The sequence below is a fragment of the Electrophorus electricus genome, chromosome 6, assembly GCF_013358815.1.
Source record: "Electrophorus electricus isolate fEleEle1 chromosome 6, fEleEle1.pri, whole genome shotgun sequence".
NCBI lineage: Eukaryota > Metazoa > Chordata > Actinopteri > Gymnotiformes > Gymnotidae > Electrophorus > Electrophorus electricus.
This window is the reverse complement of record NC_049540.1, coordinates 18912268-18931744: the sequence shown is the minus strand read 5'-3', so window position 1 is coordinate 18931744 and position 19477 is coordinate 18912268. Positions and strand designations below refer to the sequence as shown.

Here is a 19477-nt window from a genome sequence, read left to right as displayed (position 1 = left end):
GGGACACATTTACTACACAATCATGTACACACATTTACTACACACTTCTTCCAGTGGAAAAACAGTTTTTACATTAATGCACTGAGGTTCTGCATTGAAATCTACAGGATCTACATTGTCATCATATATATGAGAGCGAGAGAGAGAGAGAGAGAGAGAGAGAGAGAGAAATTGTAAAAAATAAAACATTGTAGTGAAGTACGCAAGGTTTCCTAATACCTAATTAAAATAGAATACCTAAACACATATGTGCAGTCTGCCTCCAGACTAAAAACTCTTGATAATACCATATCTGATTCATATTCACTTCAAGATAATAAAGGTGTTTTTTTGTTTTTTTTTTTGCATTTGCCTTTGTAAAAACATTTACCCATAAATATTTACCCATGTGCAGAAGCACTTTGCTTGCACAGCTGATGAAGGACCTCTGTCTAAAATGTTCTGTTTCTCTGGAAACCATGTACTTCATATGTTTTGATAACCTCTATATATATATGCAGGTGAGTAAGTGCAGTGTACTGTAGTAAGATAGTAGTGATATTAAAAATTGCAGTGAACTACACAGTTTCCAGAGAAACAGAATGTTTCAGACAGAGGTCATCAGCTGTGCAAGCATCTTTTTAATATATAGAATTTTAATAAATTAACATTTTTTATTATATAAACAGACAGAACAACAATAATTGACACAGTATGTTCAAACTTTGATTACCCACTGACAACAAGTTCTGTAGCCTATTTGTCTTTTATGTTACTTAAATGTAAGGACAGGTAGTCTTATATATGGTGTATTAAATAAAACATGGATAAATAAATAAGGTTGGAGCTAACAAATAATGCATTTTTATGAGCCAGACAGCAGAACATGTTCACTGATATAGGGTATAAAGAGCATGCTGTCCTTGTGTTTTTTCTGCAGAGTTTTTAAGGTATGTTTGATTTTTTCTAATTTTAGAAAGAGAAGAACATCTAGGTCACAATGTGTGAAAGTGTGAAGTTTAGGGCCGTTCTACTTAAGCAGCCTAGCATGGAGGGTGAGAAATTCCACACAGTCAGACGGAGTTTTTGTTAGACAATAAACACATATATTTCACTCAGCTGAATTTGCACTCAGCTAAATTACTCTGTAGAGGAAGTTATGTACTGTCAGCTGTTCAAGAGGAACTCAGTAGCAGCCTGACATTTGCTGTTTGTTTTGTCTCAACACCTTGGCTAAATGGCATTCAGGGGTGAGGTGTCTCTAGTTTTGGTATCCCTCCCCCTCACCTACTCAGGGCTATGGTCTGAGCACAGTTACCAGTCTAAGTGACCCCATGCCCAATGTCGGGATTAGGCTAGATGCTTTAAAACGGTTAAGGTGATATTGATGCTGTATATTCTGGCCTTGTCTTTTACTCTTTCTCTTTTTTTCATGCCTAAACACATTTGCGGCAGTCTGGCTCCAGACTAAAAACTCTTGATAACACCATATCCGTTTCATATGCATTTCAAGATAATGAGAGTGGTTTTTTTTTTTTTTTTTTTTTTTTTTTTTGCATTTGCCTTTGTAAAAACATTTACCCATAAACACTCCTCAGTACATTCACTCACGGGCCACCATTGACTCCAGGCTGGAAGTAGCCATTTTCCAAAGTTTCCAAAGACTTAGGCTGGATTCTGCCTCCATTCCTTCATCATATGCAGAGCCCCTCCCCTCTATCAAGATTGCCTGCGTGTGAGATCATATCAGAGCAGCTCAGCCTCATTTCACAAACAATGCTGCACTCCACTGCTCCTTTTGGACACCTCATTAGAAAACAAGGCCATTAAAAGAAAAAAGAAAACCTCCTCACCATTCGCTTTGCTCGGGAGGGCCAGTGGAGGAACTGTATCGTTCCGTGTGAACCCCAATGAAGTGGTGGCTGCAGGGAAAACATGGCAGAGGGGAGAGAGGCAGTCAAGAGAGGCCCAGATTCCACGCTCCCACTGCACGGGTCCTTCCCACTCCTCTTGTGCTGAAATCCGAGCCTAATCAATTACAGCTGCCTGACACCTCTGAAATTACGGAGCAGTAAATAACCTCCATGAACACTGTGAAGGACTTACAAGGGCCTGCCGAGGGCGAAGGATCCCTCCTCCACCGCCCTCTCTCCTGCGGCTTGCTTTCTTCCCTGCTCTCTGGTTTCAGTGTGCGCTATTGTCCATGACCCTGGGCCTAGCCTCTGGATATGCGATCCAATGTGTAGCAGGCTCCCTGCCTCTCCAGTGGCAAAGCCACATATTCATCTCCTTTCTCTTAAATCGTGTGTCTGTCTGCGTATTTGGCTTTTTCATTTGCTACAGGTCTGTGATTGACATAGTTCAAATACATCTATTGTTTGATTCTTTCTTTCTAATGATCTAGTGAAGATCTGTTATTCAAGGAATTATACTGTAAATAAAACTTTTTTCTTGCAGTATGTTATCCCAGCTCGTTACAGCTTCCTTTGTTAATGTTTATAAGCATGTTAAGACAGAAAATAAATTAAGTAGTATAGCAATTTAACAATTAATTTAAAATATTTTTTTTATTTTATCATATTGTTCATAGTGTGACAACTTCAGAAGCTTGACAGAGGAGGTGTAGTAAGCTCAGCCATCCAGTGTAATAGGGAACAGGTCTGGGATATGTAGTCACACACCTGTGGGTGGGAATAAGTCATAATAAAATAGTTCAATTTTTCTTTGGGGTGTTTACCCTTCACACTTCCTGGGCCCACAGACATTATCCACAAAGGTTCTGTGTATAGACAAGTGTTCAAATACTTCCCGTGATCAGCAGATAGAGAGAAAGAGAAAACACACACAGATAAGCCATTGTGCTCTCATCCGGAGCAGGGGGTCCGAAGGCTAAGCAGTTGAACATTAACCGTGATAAACTGCTGAGCAGTTGGCATGACTCAACTGTCTCAGCACAGGCAGATGATGAAGTGCGAATCTTCTGCAGTGTGTGTGTGTGTGTGTGTGTGTGTGTGTGTGTGTGTGTGTGTGTGTGTGTGTGTGTATGTTATAATTCTTCCTGCTTTAGGAGCTCACAGAGTAAGACTAGATCATAACTAATCATGCAAAGGAATAGGAAAGTCAACAGTTGATGTAATTCAGATAACCTTTTCTCCTCAAACAGGGTAAGTGCAGGGTAAGGGTAAGAGAAATGTGGATATTAGGAACTGTTTGTTGCACAGATTCTGTACTTAGAAATATCATATCATTTGATATTGGTTGCAGCAGTTGTGGCACCAGAACTGCAGCAATTGTGGCACAATTTACAGTACATGAGCCATAAACGAACCAAAATGAGAGTGACTTCTTAAACCGAATAGCAGATTGCATAGGGGACTGCAATCCTCTATTATTAAACATGCTCAGGTTTGCTATAGCAAGTCATTCATCATTGTCCTAGCACCTCAAAAACACACCATATTAAGTTAAGCCTGTGCTAATGCTAATATGGCCTATCCTTTTTGGGAGGCAGTGCTGAAAATGTAAACCTCAATCAGCATGAGCAGTCCTGAGCCAGGAGCCCGATCAGCACATGTGGACCAGTGAGTTAACTGTGGCCACAGCTCCACTCACCCATTCCCTGTGACCAGAGATGCCAGATCACTGAAAAAAACGCGTTGCTAAAGCCAAAACCTGCCTGTTCTCAGAAAACCGGCCAGAGGAAGATAAATCTGAGTCAACCTCAGATGCTAAACGCTAACCACTTTATCAGCCATTACTGGCTTCTTAATAATGGTGAAATAATTGGTGGTCTGTGAGAGGTTGACCAGACTGTTTCTCAGAGGACGCTGATGGGTAAAATTCTGAAAGTTGGTTTATATCAAAAGAGGGAAAAATGCTGAATATGCGAGGAAATTAGTTTCTGTGGGCAAGAACTTTCACAAGATGAACTATTAGGTTTCTGGTTTGAGACTTACAGAGGACACCAATGATTAGTAAATACAGTTCTGTGCTTCCTCTGCTTATATACTTCAGCAAAACAATTAATACAAAAAATCATTCTTCCAGTGTTGCATAATGGATACTTCTTACATCAGTGCAGTGCCTTAAAATAGAATGTTTGCATAATGGCCCTTTTGACAAACCTACAGTGCCAAAACAAAATGTTGTGAAATTTAATATTTGAATCATTTGATTATGTGAAATTCATTTTTAAATTCAATTATTTATAGCACATTATAGAAGACAATGGCTCATTTACATAGACATTTTACTATTTTGTACTTTCCATGCAATTGAGACAAACCAAATATCCTTTTGAAGTACCTTAAAAGTAAAAATGACCTTTCAGTCACAGATAAGATCAGGTCTCAGCATTATCATCTGAGAGGCAGAGAGGGAGGGATCTAGCTAGGGGCATGCGGTGAGCCATTTGGTAAGCTAGCTTGGCCCTTTCACCCTGGCCAGACATGCAGGGACTGTGAAGATGAGAAAAACCCAGCCATGGAGGACCTGCTCTTATCACTTTTTGTCCAGCTGGTTGTTGAAGTCGCTTCTAACACAGAGACACTTATCAGGCTCCAATGAGAGTCAGCCAACCCCACTGTGATTTGTTGCACATGAGAGATAAGTCAGGGATGTGCGGGACATACCTAAGATTTAGAAGGTAACATTTAAGTGTGATCAGGCCTGCTAAGTCCAAGATAGGTCTCTGTCTGTTTTCAATACAAATATATTCACAGATACTGAGTCATTCTTTATATTAGGTGTTGCTGATAAGTATATACTTAAATGATGACTTCCAGCATAAGGGCAGTAATTGCACTGAATAAGCATGTGTTAGTGCTAGCAACACATTTAACAAATGGTTTTCATGTATTTTCAAGTATGTGGATGTTGTTGTTTTGATTGTTTTGTATTAAAGTTAGGGTTTGAATATATCAAGTCATCAAAGGTTAGGATGTCTGTGCTCATAAACTGGTTATTTAAATAATTTATTCAGTACAGGTGTATTTCTCATAATAAAGATAGAACACACATGTACCTGTCAGTAGTTTAAATTATATTTTATTTAATAAAAACAACACAATAAACAAATAAATTAGATATTTCTAAAATAATTCTCTCAAGGGAAAATGCATAAGAACATTGATTGTTACAGATTCAATGAGGAATACATAAATGGAATGTCATGCAGCACAAGTTTTTTTCTGCTTTCTTCATCTTAGGAAAATAACTTTGGACTTTGTAGGGCTGTATGAAGAAACACACTGAGCGGAAGAGTTTGGTGTGTGGTCAGGCCAAACCTTGCTGTAGTTGTCTTATTAGATAAGTATAAGTTTGAGTTCTAGCGGTAGGTATTGAAATGTTCCACTTCTGAAATGGTGACACACCGGGTAAATTTCACCCTCGTGACAAAACAGGGACCCTCTGGTCAGTTATCACGCATATGCTGGGCCAAAGTGTCGCCAGGCCAGGGGCGGGGGATTGCAGGAGCATCCCTGGCAGCGAATGCAAAGAAGCAGTAGGGTGACCCAATATATATATAAAAAAGCACCCTTATCAGCTTATGGATGAAGCCTGAAGAACATAGCAGAGTTTACTGAGAAAGGCCAGCATTAGCATTTGTATATTAAAAAGACGGTGCAGGAGAAAGATGGGCAGCTGGAATCATTACCATAATAAGGGACTCCCTCATTTGCACACAGGCTGAGACAGCCCCCAAATCACCCTGCCCCACAAGTCACACCCATTACAGCTGCATGGGTCCATTGTCCACCCATGGCCTGTGCTTGGACCCCGCAAACAAACTGTGCTAGGTAAAAGGTTACGGTGAAACAAAAGAGGATTCACCCATTTTAAATCAATCAATCTCAAGGGTAGTTTTCACATTCAACCCAAACCTTTTCTCTCTGTACAGTACTGACAGTGGCAGCGTTCCTGGTCCCTACAGCCTCTTAGTGTGAATAGTACTCAGCTTTGTGGTGGGAGCAGTCTCACCACACCGTGCTTGCAAACCATCTACATATAAACTAAACCATAGTGAATTGGATCCTGACCAGTCCGTGAATGCATACAATGGCCTGAGCAGTGTACAAAAGCTATTGCAATTGTGCTGCACAGGAAGAAAAAAAAATCAGGAATAGATTCTTTTTGGAGTCCAATGCAGATTTACATAAGTTCTGCACCCAGCACCTTCACTTCATATGTTTTAGAATAATTTATAAAATGTAATTGTCTTATTTAATGATATGTACATAAAATATTTTTAGATATTCACAGGAAATCAAAATTCAGGCACCTTGCTGCAACTACAGCAACTTTACCTTGCGAGATCCTGAGATTTAAGACAACTCTTTAAATAGAAAAAGTACAATAATTTTATATAGAGAAAATTTTATATTTACCAATGATATTAGCTTTTATATCAAAATAAATGTTCTCTCTTTTAAAAAAATCTGGTTTCAGAACATTCCAGTTTCTATGCCGCTCAGATACTCAGGACTTTATACATAATAAGCAGCATCCATCCTCCTCAATGGAAACTGAGACTAAATAGCTTTATGACCAAGCAGTCCAGTTACTGTATTAGGAACCTGATTATTTGAGGCTGCCTTTGTCTTCACCAGGTTTTGTAGTGCCAAGCATTGTTACAATGTTCTTGGGCAGAGAATCGAAGGACAAGTCCCTGTACCACTTCCCAATGATATCCACAAGCTGAAGTCCAACGCTGGCTAAGACTCTACCGTAGTGTTGTCTTCATGTCTATCCGGGAACGCACGTCATAACCAAGCAAACATGGATCGGTTGACAAAGCATCATGGGTAAACACTGAATCATTGTCTGAGGAGCAAGAGCTGGAAGTGTCCTCACAAGATGGGGAGTACTGTTCAAAGGGGGTAGACAGGTCCAGGTACTGAAAATTAAAGTAAAATCTTTTAGTAAATGACCTTAACAACACCTACTAGCTTGCTTTTAAGCTACATAACCCAAATGAATACTGTGATCAGGGACTTACCTCATCTGAAATGGAAAGCAGCACTCTGTCCAACTCCTCCACCAGCTGTTTGAAGGTTGGCCTTTGTGTCGGAACTGCATGCCAGCATTCTCTCATCTTCATGTAGCTGAAAAATTAGATAAATGGAATAAAATTAATAACTTTATTTGAGCTCATAGGCTGAGTAGAACTTACATGCCTTACTAGGCCAGGAAACATGGCAAGGAATGAGGCAATACTTACAGTTCATGTGTGCAGTTTGAGGGTTTGTCCATACGATGGCCTTCCTTCAGCAGCTTAAAGAGCTCCTCTACTGGGATTCCAGGGTATGGTGAACCTCCCAATGTGAAAATCTCCCACATCAAGACACCAAAGGACCAACTGTGCAAGCAGGAAACCAAAGGTAAGTCAACACAACATTTAAAAGGAATTAGGGATCACCACAGGTTTGCAGTGTGCTAATTTAATCTTTATGCAGAACAGAATTCCATTCATTAATACTTATTGTCAGTCATAACAAAATGTCCTTAGACAAATCAGGGTTACATTTTACTGGTATTTTCCTGAGTCCAAAGAATTAATTTGAACAAGCCAGCAGTCCTGCCTTGGGGGATCACTGATCAGCTGATACTATGGCATAGCTGGAATGATTAGATAGACTTACACATCACTCTGGTGTGTATAGACTCTGTCAAACAAGGCCTCTGGTGCCATCCATTTCACTGGTAGACGTCCCTAAAAGCAGACACAATGGGGCAGTGAGTGAGACAGTCGGCTGAAACACGGTCGCTCCTTCCCTAATCCTCCCCCCACTGTCCAATTATGTCCCATTAAGTAGCCTGCCAGTTAGCCGGGACACATGAAACATCGGTCTTTATAAACACTGTGAACGGCTGCAAACAGGCCCAGGCTCTATATAAGAAGCTGACAGTCCAGATCATTACATGATTATGATACTGCTCATTGATTAAACCACACACATTCAAAAACTGCTTTAAATCAATGGGAAGGTGGCAAAATGTAGATTTTGTTAGCTGCTTACATTGGTGGTTTTCTTGTAGTAGTCGATCTGATGCACTCCTCTGGCTAGGCCAAAATCTGCTATTTTCATGACATTGTCCTCTGTCACAAGAACATTCCTTGCTGCTAAATCTCTGTGAATGCACTGTTGAAAAACAGAAAGTGAGGCTTAGTCATGTGAAATGGCAATAAAAGGTAACATGGCAAAAAAATACAATGTTGGGGTCATTTTGGTGTATCTGGTTATCACATTATTATTTCTCTATATTTTTCGCTCCATAAACCACAAGAGATTATTTGTATTTTTCTATATGAAGTACATTCTGAATCAACATGCAGTAAGAACATTTATCATGCATTCAAAAGCAAACATCACTTGAAATAGACGTGGGGTTCATGGAAAAACACCACCAATCTGTTTGTCGAATTGAACGCATGTTATTAAGTTTATTTTGGTTTTCATTTTAAATAGAAGTGGTATTTGGGGACTGAAAAAGGGGCCGAAAAGGCCCCTGGTTTGTGGCCCTTAATGGAAGGGTTTCAGACAGCTGCATTCTTTGCAGACCACAAAGACCTAGTAATATGATCCTGTGCACAGGCGGCTCTGTGCGCCTGCTTGCTAACAGATTTATGGCAGTGCTAAAAAGGACAAAGCCCACAGAGACGGGATGGGACGCAGCGGTAAACACAGCACACCACCACTTCACTGCGGAATGCCTGGCATCATGTGTCAGACAAAGGGACGTGTTGATAAGAAAACGAAGGAGGCCTGGTCTTTAGCAGGCAGATAAATGAGCTGCGTTGCCACTCAAGGGCCAACAGCTCACCCTTTTAGAGGCCAGGTACTCCATGCCACGTGCCACTTGGTAGGCGCAGGAGAGCAGGTCCTTAAATGTGAGCTGTTCTTCTGGAACCTTGGTCACGTCGAAGGTGTAGTCCATGCCGGGAGGACGACGTGCTCGCAGGTACTCCCGCAGGCTGCCTTTGGATGCATACTCAACCAGGACATAGAGTGGACCTGAAGAACCACACAGACTCATGTTCAAATCAGCGTGACTCACTGGGGGAAGGATGGGGCTTTTTACAAAGTATCTGAATCTCAGATCATGCAGTCATTATCTACCATTATATAGCTCACTACTGACAGGCTCTTGCGGTTAAAATAGCTCTTGCTCAAAAAGTGAAAGCTGACTGTGCACGACCAACCAGGAGATGCCTCTAAGGTGAACTCACCATCTTGAGTGCAAACACCAAGAAGATTTATAATGTTCTTGTGTTTGTCCATGCCTTTCATAAGCTCCATCTCAGAGATAAGGTCAGCCAAGTCTTTGTCAGTTGCATCATCTGAAAAAAAAGACACGCCATGTTCATTCAGCTCAAGTCAAGTAAATCTATTTTAGGTTTATATGAAATATATTCTACAATGCCATATCAATCAGTTTTGGAAAAATCTACCTTTCAGCATTTTGACTGCCACGGTGGTTAATTGATCTGAATTGTCTTTGTTTATCCCATAAGCCTCTGCTCTTACAACCTGACCGAAACAGCCTTCTCCGAGAGGTTTCCCCAAAGTCAGACTAGAGAAAGAGGTAAAAAATTATCAGTTCATTATCAAATAATATGATCAGGGAGGACTGTATGACTTGGCTTGAAAATGGTATGTACTTCTCTCTTGGGAACTCCCAGTCAGGATCATAGGGCAGTTCGAACTCCATGACTCCAGCAAGCATTGGCGAACAGCTGGAGGACAGACGGGCCACCCTCATTAGAGAAGCGCTGGACTTCCCAGAGGAGTTGGACTCCACAGAATACTGTGAATGTTTCCAAGACACACATCATCAGTATCCATATATTCATAATAAATATGTATTGTAGAGGCACTATTGTGAGTCTGTTCTAACATGAGTTACTTCTCACCTGTCTGCGCAGAGGAAACTTAGAAAGTTTCTGCACTGGGAGGGCATCAAAGGGTTCTCGGCTGGGGTGAACCTGCATTCGGCACAAGACCACAATCACAATGGCCATCACCAATGCGATGAATCCTGAGGCATAGATGATGATGTCGGTGTACTTGGTCTCCATAAGATCCATCTCTTTGGCCACTTCTTCTTCTGTAAATACACAACTGAGTTTTTAATTTTTCTATATAATGAAGGACCAAAATGTCAAAGTTCTCTCACCAAGTGGCAATTCTTTTATCCTTAAAGCACTTTTAAATCTACCTGTTAAGACAGTAAGCCATGCAGACTGGTAAGAGATGCCAATAGAGTTTCCAGCCAAACAGGTGTACTCCCCAGCATCCTCCATTGTGATATTTGTCAGATACAGGACCTCCACCTCAGACATATTCAGGCTGCCTGTCTGTGCAGTTAAAAACAAAATGTCACATAAGTGTCACATAATCTTTTACACTCAGCACCTTGCCATTAGTTGTAAATGTGGTTTCAGCTCTTGCCTAGTAGTATGACTTTTGTCTCCATTGAGGAGGTGTTACAATCTAGTGTATGGTACCTTGATGACCTTGACGTAGGGAAAGCCATCAGGACCATAACGACTGCCATTCATCTCAATGTGCTTCAGCCACTGAATATGAGGCTGGGCATCACTGTAGACCTTACAATGGAACTGGGCATCGCCTCCCACTACTGCTGTAGCATTGGTTGGTAACCCAGCCTGCAGAATAGGCCTATGTGGGGAGCGCTCTGAAAAGGAAAGATTAGGAAGGTGTTCATATATGTAGTTCATGTACCAAAACAACAGATTGACTGTTCTGTAAAACGAGTCCAAAAATCTTTTTTAGCACCTCCCAGCACCTTTCCCAACCTCTAGCCATCCACTGGTTACACAGACAGGTGTTCCACTGATAAAGTTTTAAAGTACAAACGGTGCTTACTGCTGTTTGCTGTTGGCTTAAACATGTCATATAACGTCACATAATTATTTACAAAGTATACAACTAAACATATTCATTACAAGTGCTAATCTGATAATATAGTCCAAAGCAGGGAAATAGATAAGTGGTGCTTCCAAAAGCTCGCCAAACATGAACTAATTGGTTCCATTAGAGGATTTCAGAGCCAGCCCCCTGGATTGAGTCCCCCCATGCCTGCTTTTTTCCCCCTCTCCTTGCTCTGAGACAGAAGTTGACCCTATGCCGGATTCTGAACACATGAGTCTGTCACAGCTAAGGTAGAAAACTATTTTGGATGCCTGGCCCACTGCACTGTGAGGCAGATACTATACAATACAATGCCAGCACATCCCCTGACCCCACTTCCCCTGTATTCATACACACAAACACCCTTCTTCCCCTTTTGTGCTTATTATTCGTTTGCGCCTTTCCTGCGCAGCTCTTCCACATCTCAGCAGACACCTGAGCTCAGTGGCTCTCTCCTAGGTACACTTGGTGCCTTCGAGATGCCATCGAGCTGCCAGCACCAGATCTCCCCTGTTTCATGCCTACTCTCTCTGACATATGCCTACTCTCTTTGACGTATGCTCTGACGTATGCCAGCCTTCTTACCCAGCACGTCCAGGAGGTAGCTGTGAGAGATGGAGCCATATTTGTTCTCCACCACGCAAGTGTAGTTCCCACGGTCTGATGGTACCACGCTCTCCATGACCAGGCTCCAGTGCTGTTGTCGGAGCTGTAGACAAAAAATTACATATAAGCAAAATGGGAAAACATACTTATAAATGGTAAGCAGAATAATATAATCGTTTTGTCAGTGGACTGCTTCCATTGGTAAGACTGACATCTTACTTGACTGATTACTGCTATAAGAGCACAGCTTTCGACATCTCACCTTGATCCCCCCAATCCTGTGCTCCCCTCGGAATTCTCTACCATTCTTTAGCCAGCTGATTGTGGGAATAGGGCTTCCTGTAGCAGGACAGCGAAATTTAACTGTGTTTCCAGCAGGGACTGCATAGAGCTTTTTGTCCATCCGTTGAGTGTGAGTCCAGTAGGGCCCTAAAGGTGGAGCACAGTCATGAAACTGAAGGCAATTTCCAAGTCACAAGACACTGACACACGTTCAATCTGATTTCTTTTGTGCAGATACAATGAACACAACACAAACCTAAATAGACCTGGTCATTTTCTATCTCAGTAACAGAGTCTTCTAAACCATTGTCCTCATCATCATCTCCAGATCCCGGGGCATCTGCAAGGTTAACAGTAATGCGATTACACCTTTATTAGTGACAACTCAATATATTCACACATGCTAACCATTCCTTGGTGTTATATACATGAACATACCTGTCACTGTGATGGTGAAGTTGTGCAGAGCCTCCTGGGTAGCATGGAGCATGCACACATATACCCCAGAGTCATCATACGTAACATCTGCGATCTCCATGACTCTTGCTCTAATCTGGATACGAGAGGTATGCTGCACCCGCATGCCGCCTTTGTACCAGTGGACAGCTCCAGGGCAATTTGTGTCACAGCGCAGCTTCAGCACTTCGCCTGGCTCTAGGTGAAGGTGTTCTGATTTCTCTTCACTTAGCTCTTCAGATATGTCTAGGAAAGAAGCAATCAAAAGAATAAAAACCAAATAAAACCAATGAATGTTTCCTTCATTTATCCCTTCATTATAATGGCACTAAAAGAGGAAGCTCAGAGCGCAGTTCCAATATTATGACTTTTGCCCCTAGAATTGTCCCTCCCCAGCCACGCACAAAGCAGTTCTCATGACAATGTGGTGCCCTCCCTCTTTCCCCATGCAGTTTCTAGTTTGGTTAGTAGATATCAGTGAGGGCACTAGAGCTGATCTTGATGTTGAACTCAACAAAGACTCCAGTTAATGAAGTTATTTTGGTATGATGGCCATCCATATGCGTATTTCTGATACACCCACACACACACACACACACACACCCACACCCACATATATACGCACACACACACACACACACACACACACACACACATACACACCCACAGACACACACACACACAGACACAGAGAGAGAGAGAGAGTTTCTACCTTACCTGATGCTGTTTCTGGCGCAGTAAGTGGAGCCATTGGATTAACGGGAAGGGTTTCTACAAAGAGAAGTGCACACTAACAATGACCAACCTTTTTTTCTGATAAAATTCAGCATCAGAATCAATTTTTTCCCCAAACTTACACAGTAGACAGTAATTTAACATATCAATAAGAACATATACTAGTTGTAAAATATTGGCAGGAGTGACTCACCTGATAAGACCTCCACCCAGGCTGAGCGAGACGTCTGTCCAGCAGCGTTCTCTGCCATACATATATACTCTCCTGCATCCTCCAAGGAGACATTCACTAGGGCAAGAGTGTTGACTTTGCTGATGTTCTTTTGTAGAGGCTATGGAGGGAAAAAATCTACAATTACTCCTGCTCTCATGGTATGACATCTTCCAGAGGAGTTCCTAATGTTTATAGCATTTAGCAGATGTTCTTATCTAGTGCAGCTTTTACTTCCTTACCGTGAGGGCCTTAAGATGCGGAGAGCCATTGGGACCCAGCCGATCACTCTCCTTCTTCAGCCACTGGAGACATGTCTTGGCTGGCCTGTGGACTTTGCACACCAGCTTCACCTGCCCCCCGACCGGTACGGTGGTGTTCATGGGGAAGCCTGGCTGGAAAGCAGGCCGGGACACTCTGGGATCTGGGTGTACAGTAGAGTAGAAACTGAAACGGGACCTGTATCTGAGCCACAGGTGTTTACCTCCCCCATCTATTTCTGAGAGTGTGGCTGCATTTCCTCACAGCAAGACTGCTGCGATTGTTCAGAGCAGAACTCGCCCCTATTTACTGAACAGTGCATTCATATCAAGAGCCCCTTCTCTCATTAATCTGACCTGCTTTTCGGGTGAATCGCAGGCTAGGCAACCAATACAAGTGAGAAAATGGTTTTCATTGAAAGATGACCTAGGTTTGACTTCACAGCAGTGTTCCTGCTAACATAGCCATGAGGGTGATAAGCATTTGTGTAAAGAACCCCCAACCCAATGATGTCACCTCTAATGTTCCAGCATTCTCCCCACCACACCACTAATGAACTTCATTGAATGAAGCTGGAGCCTGGCCTGTATCTGACCCTAAGAGAGGGTGTGAATGGTCAGCATAAAAATAAAAGGCATGCTAAACAAAATACACACACCCACACAAACACCTATACACAAACATACTAAAAATAGGCTCGATGGCTGATGTGGTGTGCTCTTGATGGAGAAAATTCTGAGACTGACTATCTCCAGTTATGATCTGCCAACTGTGTAGTAACTAAAACATTTCTACAGCCACAGAAGCCCTGACGTCTCTTCTGTGAAGCGGATCTGGGTCACTTTCTATGCTGGTGTTCCTTGGCCTCTTCTGAATTGAAACTACTCATTGAAAATATTATCATTATATTAATATTATTATTGTCAACCCTATTTCCAGTATTTTTTTTTTGCTGGTAACAGTAGCTTGCCTGAGCAGTTTTGTAAATTACACTATTACAGTTGTCGAATCACTTTGGCAAGAAGTTAATGGTTGCACCAGAGGGCGTGTCAACCTTCACCACTTCCTCAGCATGGGACTTAGCTCATGAAGGTAGTTTTTAACCTTAGGTGTAGGTTTGTGTGTGGGGGGGTATAATCCCCCCACAATAATTCCTGCTCATACTACTCATATAATGTGTTAGGTTGGGTGGTGTGAACAGTGCCCCCCCCTCCCCCCCAAGTTGATATGAAATGTACACCACTGTTTTTAACAAACAATCCTTGCCTCGTTCATGTTTGGTCTAACAACAATTCATATACATACAATGGCAGTGAAACACAAGGGATGTGATGAGCATAAACAGGGTAAGACTGCTGTTTCAAGTATAGCACCAATGCTGCTGCCTACAAGGCTAAATAGTTCCCTGGTTTACACTACAATAAGGCTCTGACAATGAGCGTTCATGCAAGTGAATGGTGCACTTTAGGCTGCTTAGATTACCTGAGACAGCAAGTACTTAGTGAATATCATAATAGCACTTGAAGATAATCAAATACCTTTCTGGCAGGTACAAAACCAAGACAGCCCTACATTTGTAAAGGATCAATAGCAGACCCACACCCCTCCCCAGACCGCCCTACAATCCCCTGTCACTGGCACCGGGCCAGGCAGATTTACACTTCCGAGCCTCAGGGCTTTGGCAGGATCAGGTAGCATTGTTTACAACTCAAGAAAATACTGGGATTCTTTTACCCTCCACACGATTACATCCTGCTCTGGTTACTTTGGACTTAAGCTCCCCAAGAACATGCTTCTCTACATTTGTGAATAAAGCTTCTACAACATGCAGTGACCACACAATCAGACCAAAGAGCGAATCATACACCGGACTGACAGAACCATATGGTAAACAGTCAGAAATGTATCATTTTTGAGTTGACATACACAGGGAAAGTTAAACTCTTAAAGGTTGTACTCTTTCCCTGACAAGTGTTTATTCTAAAAGAACACATTAAGATTGAAAGAGGAGATTGTCTGTTGCAGGACCTTGTAAAGTATACAATAGGATTGGTAGCTTTTTTTAAAAAGTTAGTTTAGATATGAAAATTATAGAAATTAAAGTACTTTATCCAGTTTGGTTTCTCTACCTTTAGAGCCTCTTGATATTGCTAATTCTGCCAGGCACAGGATAATGAAGACCTTATAGATGCTTGACATTTTGCTGAGGTAATATGTCTTGTGTGAGGGAGAGAGTGATAGCTTCAAATGCTGACTCTAGGCATTGGCAACCTCTGTGTGTTCCTCTGTTGTTGCAAACCTGGAAAAAAGACAAGAATGATGGAATTAGTGAATTTTTAAAACAGAACCTAATGCACACGCTAACGTTACAATCTAAAAATTACTTTACCCTCAAAAGCACATTTGTGTATCAATGCTCAGCAGTTCACTGGTGCTAAGTAACAGACGCACTGACACTGTCAGCATCGCTGGACACTGTGCACCACTCTCCATGACATGAATAATTAGACGTACAAAACAGAGCAGTTATGGGGTGCTATTTGTAAACAGAAAAGACACAACACGCAAAGTGGCTCCCCTGCACAAATACATTTGAAACGTACATAGAGGTATAATTGCACGCGTAATAGTTATATATAAAATACTCTCAGTATGGACATACTGATAATAATGAAACGTTTGTGTTTATTGGTCATACACTAGATTGTCCACACGTTTCATTTCTGCACAAGCCGTTTGCTTCTTATGTATATTCTGATTTATTTAAACGATTTATTTAAAAGATTTATTTATTTTATATTTTACACTTGACAACAAAGACGAGAAAGTGAAATCGTTGGCATAGATTAGATTAAACTTTCCGTGCACATAACTGATACAATTCGCAGCGCCACGATCCTTGTGTCCATAGAAGGACATGTGCCAGTACAGTATTTCAATCACTTCTACTCAGAATAAAACCTGTACCACACAGAAAGTAGCCTTCTATTACAAGATAAACTAAGGCGAAGGGATGGCCATACTTCGCTTCAAATATGGTGAGGTTTTCGCATCAGAGTGAGAAATTGTTTTAGGATAAATAAATCCATTTACAAGTGTGAAAGCACTTGATAGACTAAATTAGAGAGGGGAAAATAAACAGACAACGCTGGCAACACCTTCATAGAATTGCGTTTGAGGCAAATTAATTACACTTGCTTTGCACCTTTCATTTCTGCACACAGCCATGTCACTGCTTATGGATATACTATATGGATTAACAAACGTGAGCAGTGCATTTCCCTAGGCAAAATACCCAGGGCAACATGCAATTAAACATATACGAGGATAAATAAGAGTGGTGACAGTAATATATAAAGCTTAAATAAAACTCCCATAACATACTAAAATATAAGCGATAAAATACCCTTTGGCTTGTATTCCACATAATTTACCTTTTCCCGTGCACTTTGTCCAATCCCCGAATTGGGCGATAAGGAACCAGTGGTATTTAGTTTCCTTCGAATGAGTTGGTCTTAGAAGTTCGCATTAGTCGTGCGTATATCTAAATATCCCAAAAGCGCTCCTTAGCCACCTTTCTATGGCTACTAAGTAATGATTTAGGCGATAGCCTTAGAAATCCATCAAAAATAAAACATGTTTGGCTGTACGATGACCTCTGAGTAAGAGGCTCTCCTTGCTCGATACAATGCACAAAGTCCAGCTGTCCTGATTAGATTCTCAGTGCTTCGCAGAGTGTTCGAGTTGTGATGCGGTCCCTTGCGAAGCCAAAACCACTAAATCCACAGAAAAGGCACCACGGGGACAAGTTTTAACAATTCACTTTACTTCCCTTGGAGAAAAAATCCAGTCTTCAGTTTTAAAAGGAGACAGTGTCCAGCAAGAGCAGTGGAGTCATTGTAACGTTCATCTCCTTTTCGTTCGCTGTGACTCAATAATTCAGTTTCTGTGCGCTGACAACGAAACAGCTGTGAAAGCTTCACGCGCCGTGTTCCACTCACGCCAGCATTGCGCTCATGAATGATTCGCTCCACGCAAACCCAGATGAGTTTCAAGCGAGCGACCCAAAAATCTCTTAAGTCTCTGGTTACACTGAAGGAGCAGCGTGTCTATAGCAGCCGTGGATACTACTCTGAGTGGAAGGTTCACAACAATGGACTAAAACGAGGGAGAGAAAGGCGGAGGAGGGGTGAGATTCTGAATCCCCCACCCCCAAAACAAATGCCCTGAGGTAGACCCCCAGCAACCAATATATTTAAAGATATTGCATAGCTTTCCTCACTTAAAGCTGTTACTGAGTACTTTGTTTACGATGACTATATGACTGAGGATTCTAGGCATAATAGGCAAAGTTTAACATCAAATTCCTCGAGGTAGACCCCGACAACGAATGCATTTCCAAATATTGCGTAGTTTCATTCAAATCTTGTCTAGATTGTTACTGAGAATTTTATTGCGATAGGCATATAACATAATAGTTTTAGGCATACATTTAATATAAAGACAAATACAAGCCACTGTATTTCTAAGTAGACAATTTGTAAGTAGACAATTTAACTATAAAATGTGAAGATGAAAAAAGGCATTCCACAGCAGCTAGTATTTAATAAAGTATTAGGGTTATAATCCTAAAAGGGAGTAATTACATTGTTACACCACACGCTAATTAATTGATCCCAAATAAACAGTTTACTTAACATTAGGCGTCTTCCATTATACATGCTTAGAATTTACATGGTAAATTAGAGGGGAAATAAATAAGGCATAAAGTTCTATTGAATCGCGCGCACTTGTGGGGTACTTGTGTACTGTATTCAATAGCTGTGAATTGCTCCTTCCGTAATTACATCATTGGCGGACTGCATACTCCCAATAATCCTTTTAGGTTGTGAGGCGTCACATCGTCCCCTAATTGATTTATTAGCGGAGGCTTAAACGTTCGTATTTATTTATTTTTTTTGCTAGACACTTCAGAAAGCTACTTATTGCCAAGGAGAACAAAATACCTTAACGCAGATGACAAAGAAACGCAACATTGGAAGTTATCTTAGAGAAATATTTCTTCCGCCCCAGTTTTGCAGTAGCACGATTTCTGCTTTTATGTCCAGTTCAGCATCTACGACTGAAGCAGCGCTCTACTGCTTTTCTCCTGTGGCGGGGGATTGGAGGTGGGTATGGGGCGTTACACTTTTCATGTGGAAGACAATGGTGGGAGAAACCGCCAACGCTTGCACACATGTAGCTGTCAAGAGGCATAAATATAATAAAGACACAGATTCTGTAACAACACGTCATTCAGTCTTATCTGAAGTTGTAACTTCACCAGGTCAAAAAGGCCAGCATGGAATTTTAGTCAAAATCCTTTTTACAACAAACCCCAGTCTAGAACATCGGTGTGAGTAAAGAAAGTCAATAGGAATACATTTGTATGCTGTGTCTAAAAGTCAAATTCTGCACATCAGTGACCTTTTGCAGACAGTGCCAGTGTTAGTGCCAGCCAACAGCAAGTGCCCTGCTGTCATGTTACTCATTGCCCAGACAGTGCCCACCTCTCCTTGTTCTCTATGAATACACTTAGGCACTCCACACTGTGGTTCTCTCTCAACGGCAGCTTGAGTGCATCTTGACATTACTCTGTACATCACACAGAGAGAGATAGAGAGAGAGAGAGAGAGAGAGAGAGAGAGGGGCAATGTTTGAGGCAGTGAAGCACTCTCTCCCCTCCACTCCTATCCCCGCTCTTCCTCTCCTGCTCCTGTCCACTTCACTCTATCTCTCTATATATCTCTCTATACCCACACACTCTTTTTTCTTTTTTGCCTCTCTCCGGTCCTCTTTGGCCTCCTTGAAAACCGGTGACATTCCGCTCGACAATGGCAGATTTCCCCCCCATGGTCATCCTCAGCCTCAGTCTCCGGGGCCTGGCATTAAAGCACACTGGAGCAACAATCGGCCCTCGCAAATCCCTCCGCCTGGCCTTTGTTGAGGCCAGCTGAATGCGAATGCCCCATTA

General features: G+C 41.7%; 1 protein-coding gene across 1 annotated transcript; it reads right to left on the bottom strand.

The window, feature by feature from the left end:
• Positions 1–5009: 5009 nt before the first annotated feature.
• Positions 5010–17600, bottom strand: fgfr4 (fibroblast growth factor receptor 4). Its single transcript, XM_027000102.2, has 21 exons — positions 16899–17600; positions 15594–15763; positions 13446–13627; positions 13186–13324; positions 12975–13028; positions 12240–12503; positions 12058–12141; positions 11782–11948; positions 11499–11622; positions 10487–10677; positions 10198–10336; positions 9893–10086; positions 9641–9786; positions 9431–9552; positions 9209–9319; positions 8803–8993; positions 7998–8120; positions 7620–7690; positions 7199–7336; positions 6977–7082; positions 5010–6874 (listed from the first exon to the last, which is right to left on the bottom strand). Exons 2-21 carry the CDS (start codon positions 15661–15663, stop codon positions 6701–6703), a joined length of 2790 nt encoding a protein of 929 aa, XP_026855903.1. The 5' UTR covers positions 15664–15763; positions 16899–17600; the 3' UTR covers positions 5010–6700.
• Between the last annotated feature and the right edge of the window lie 1877 nt (positions 17601–19477).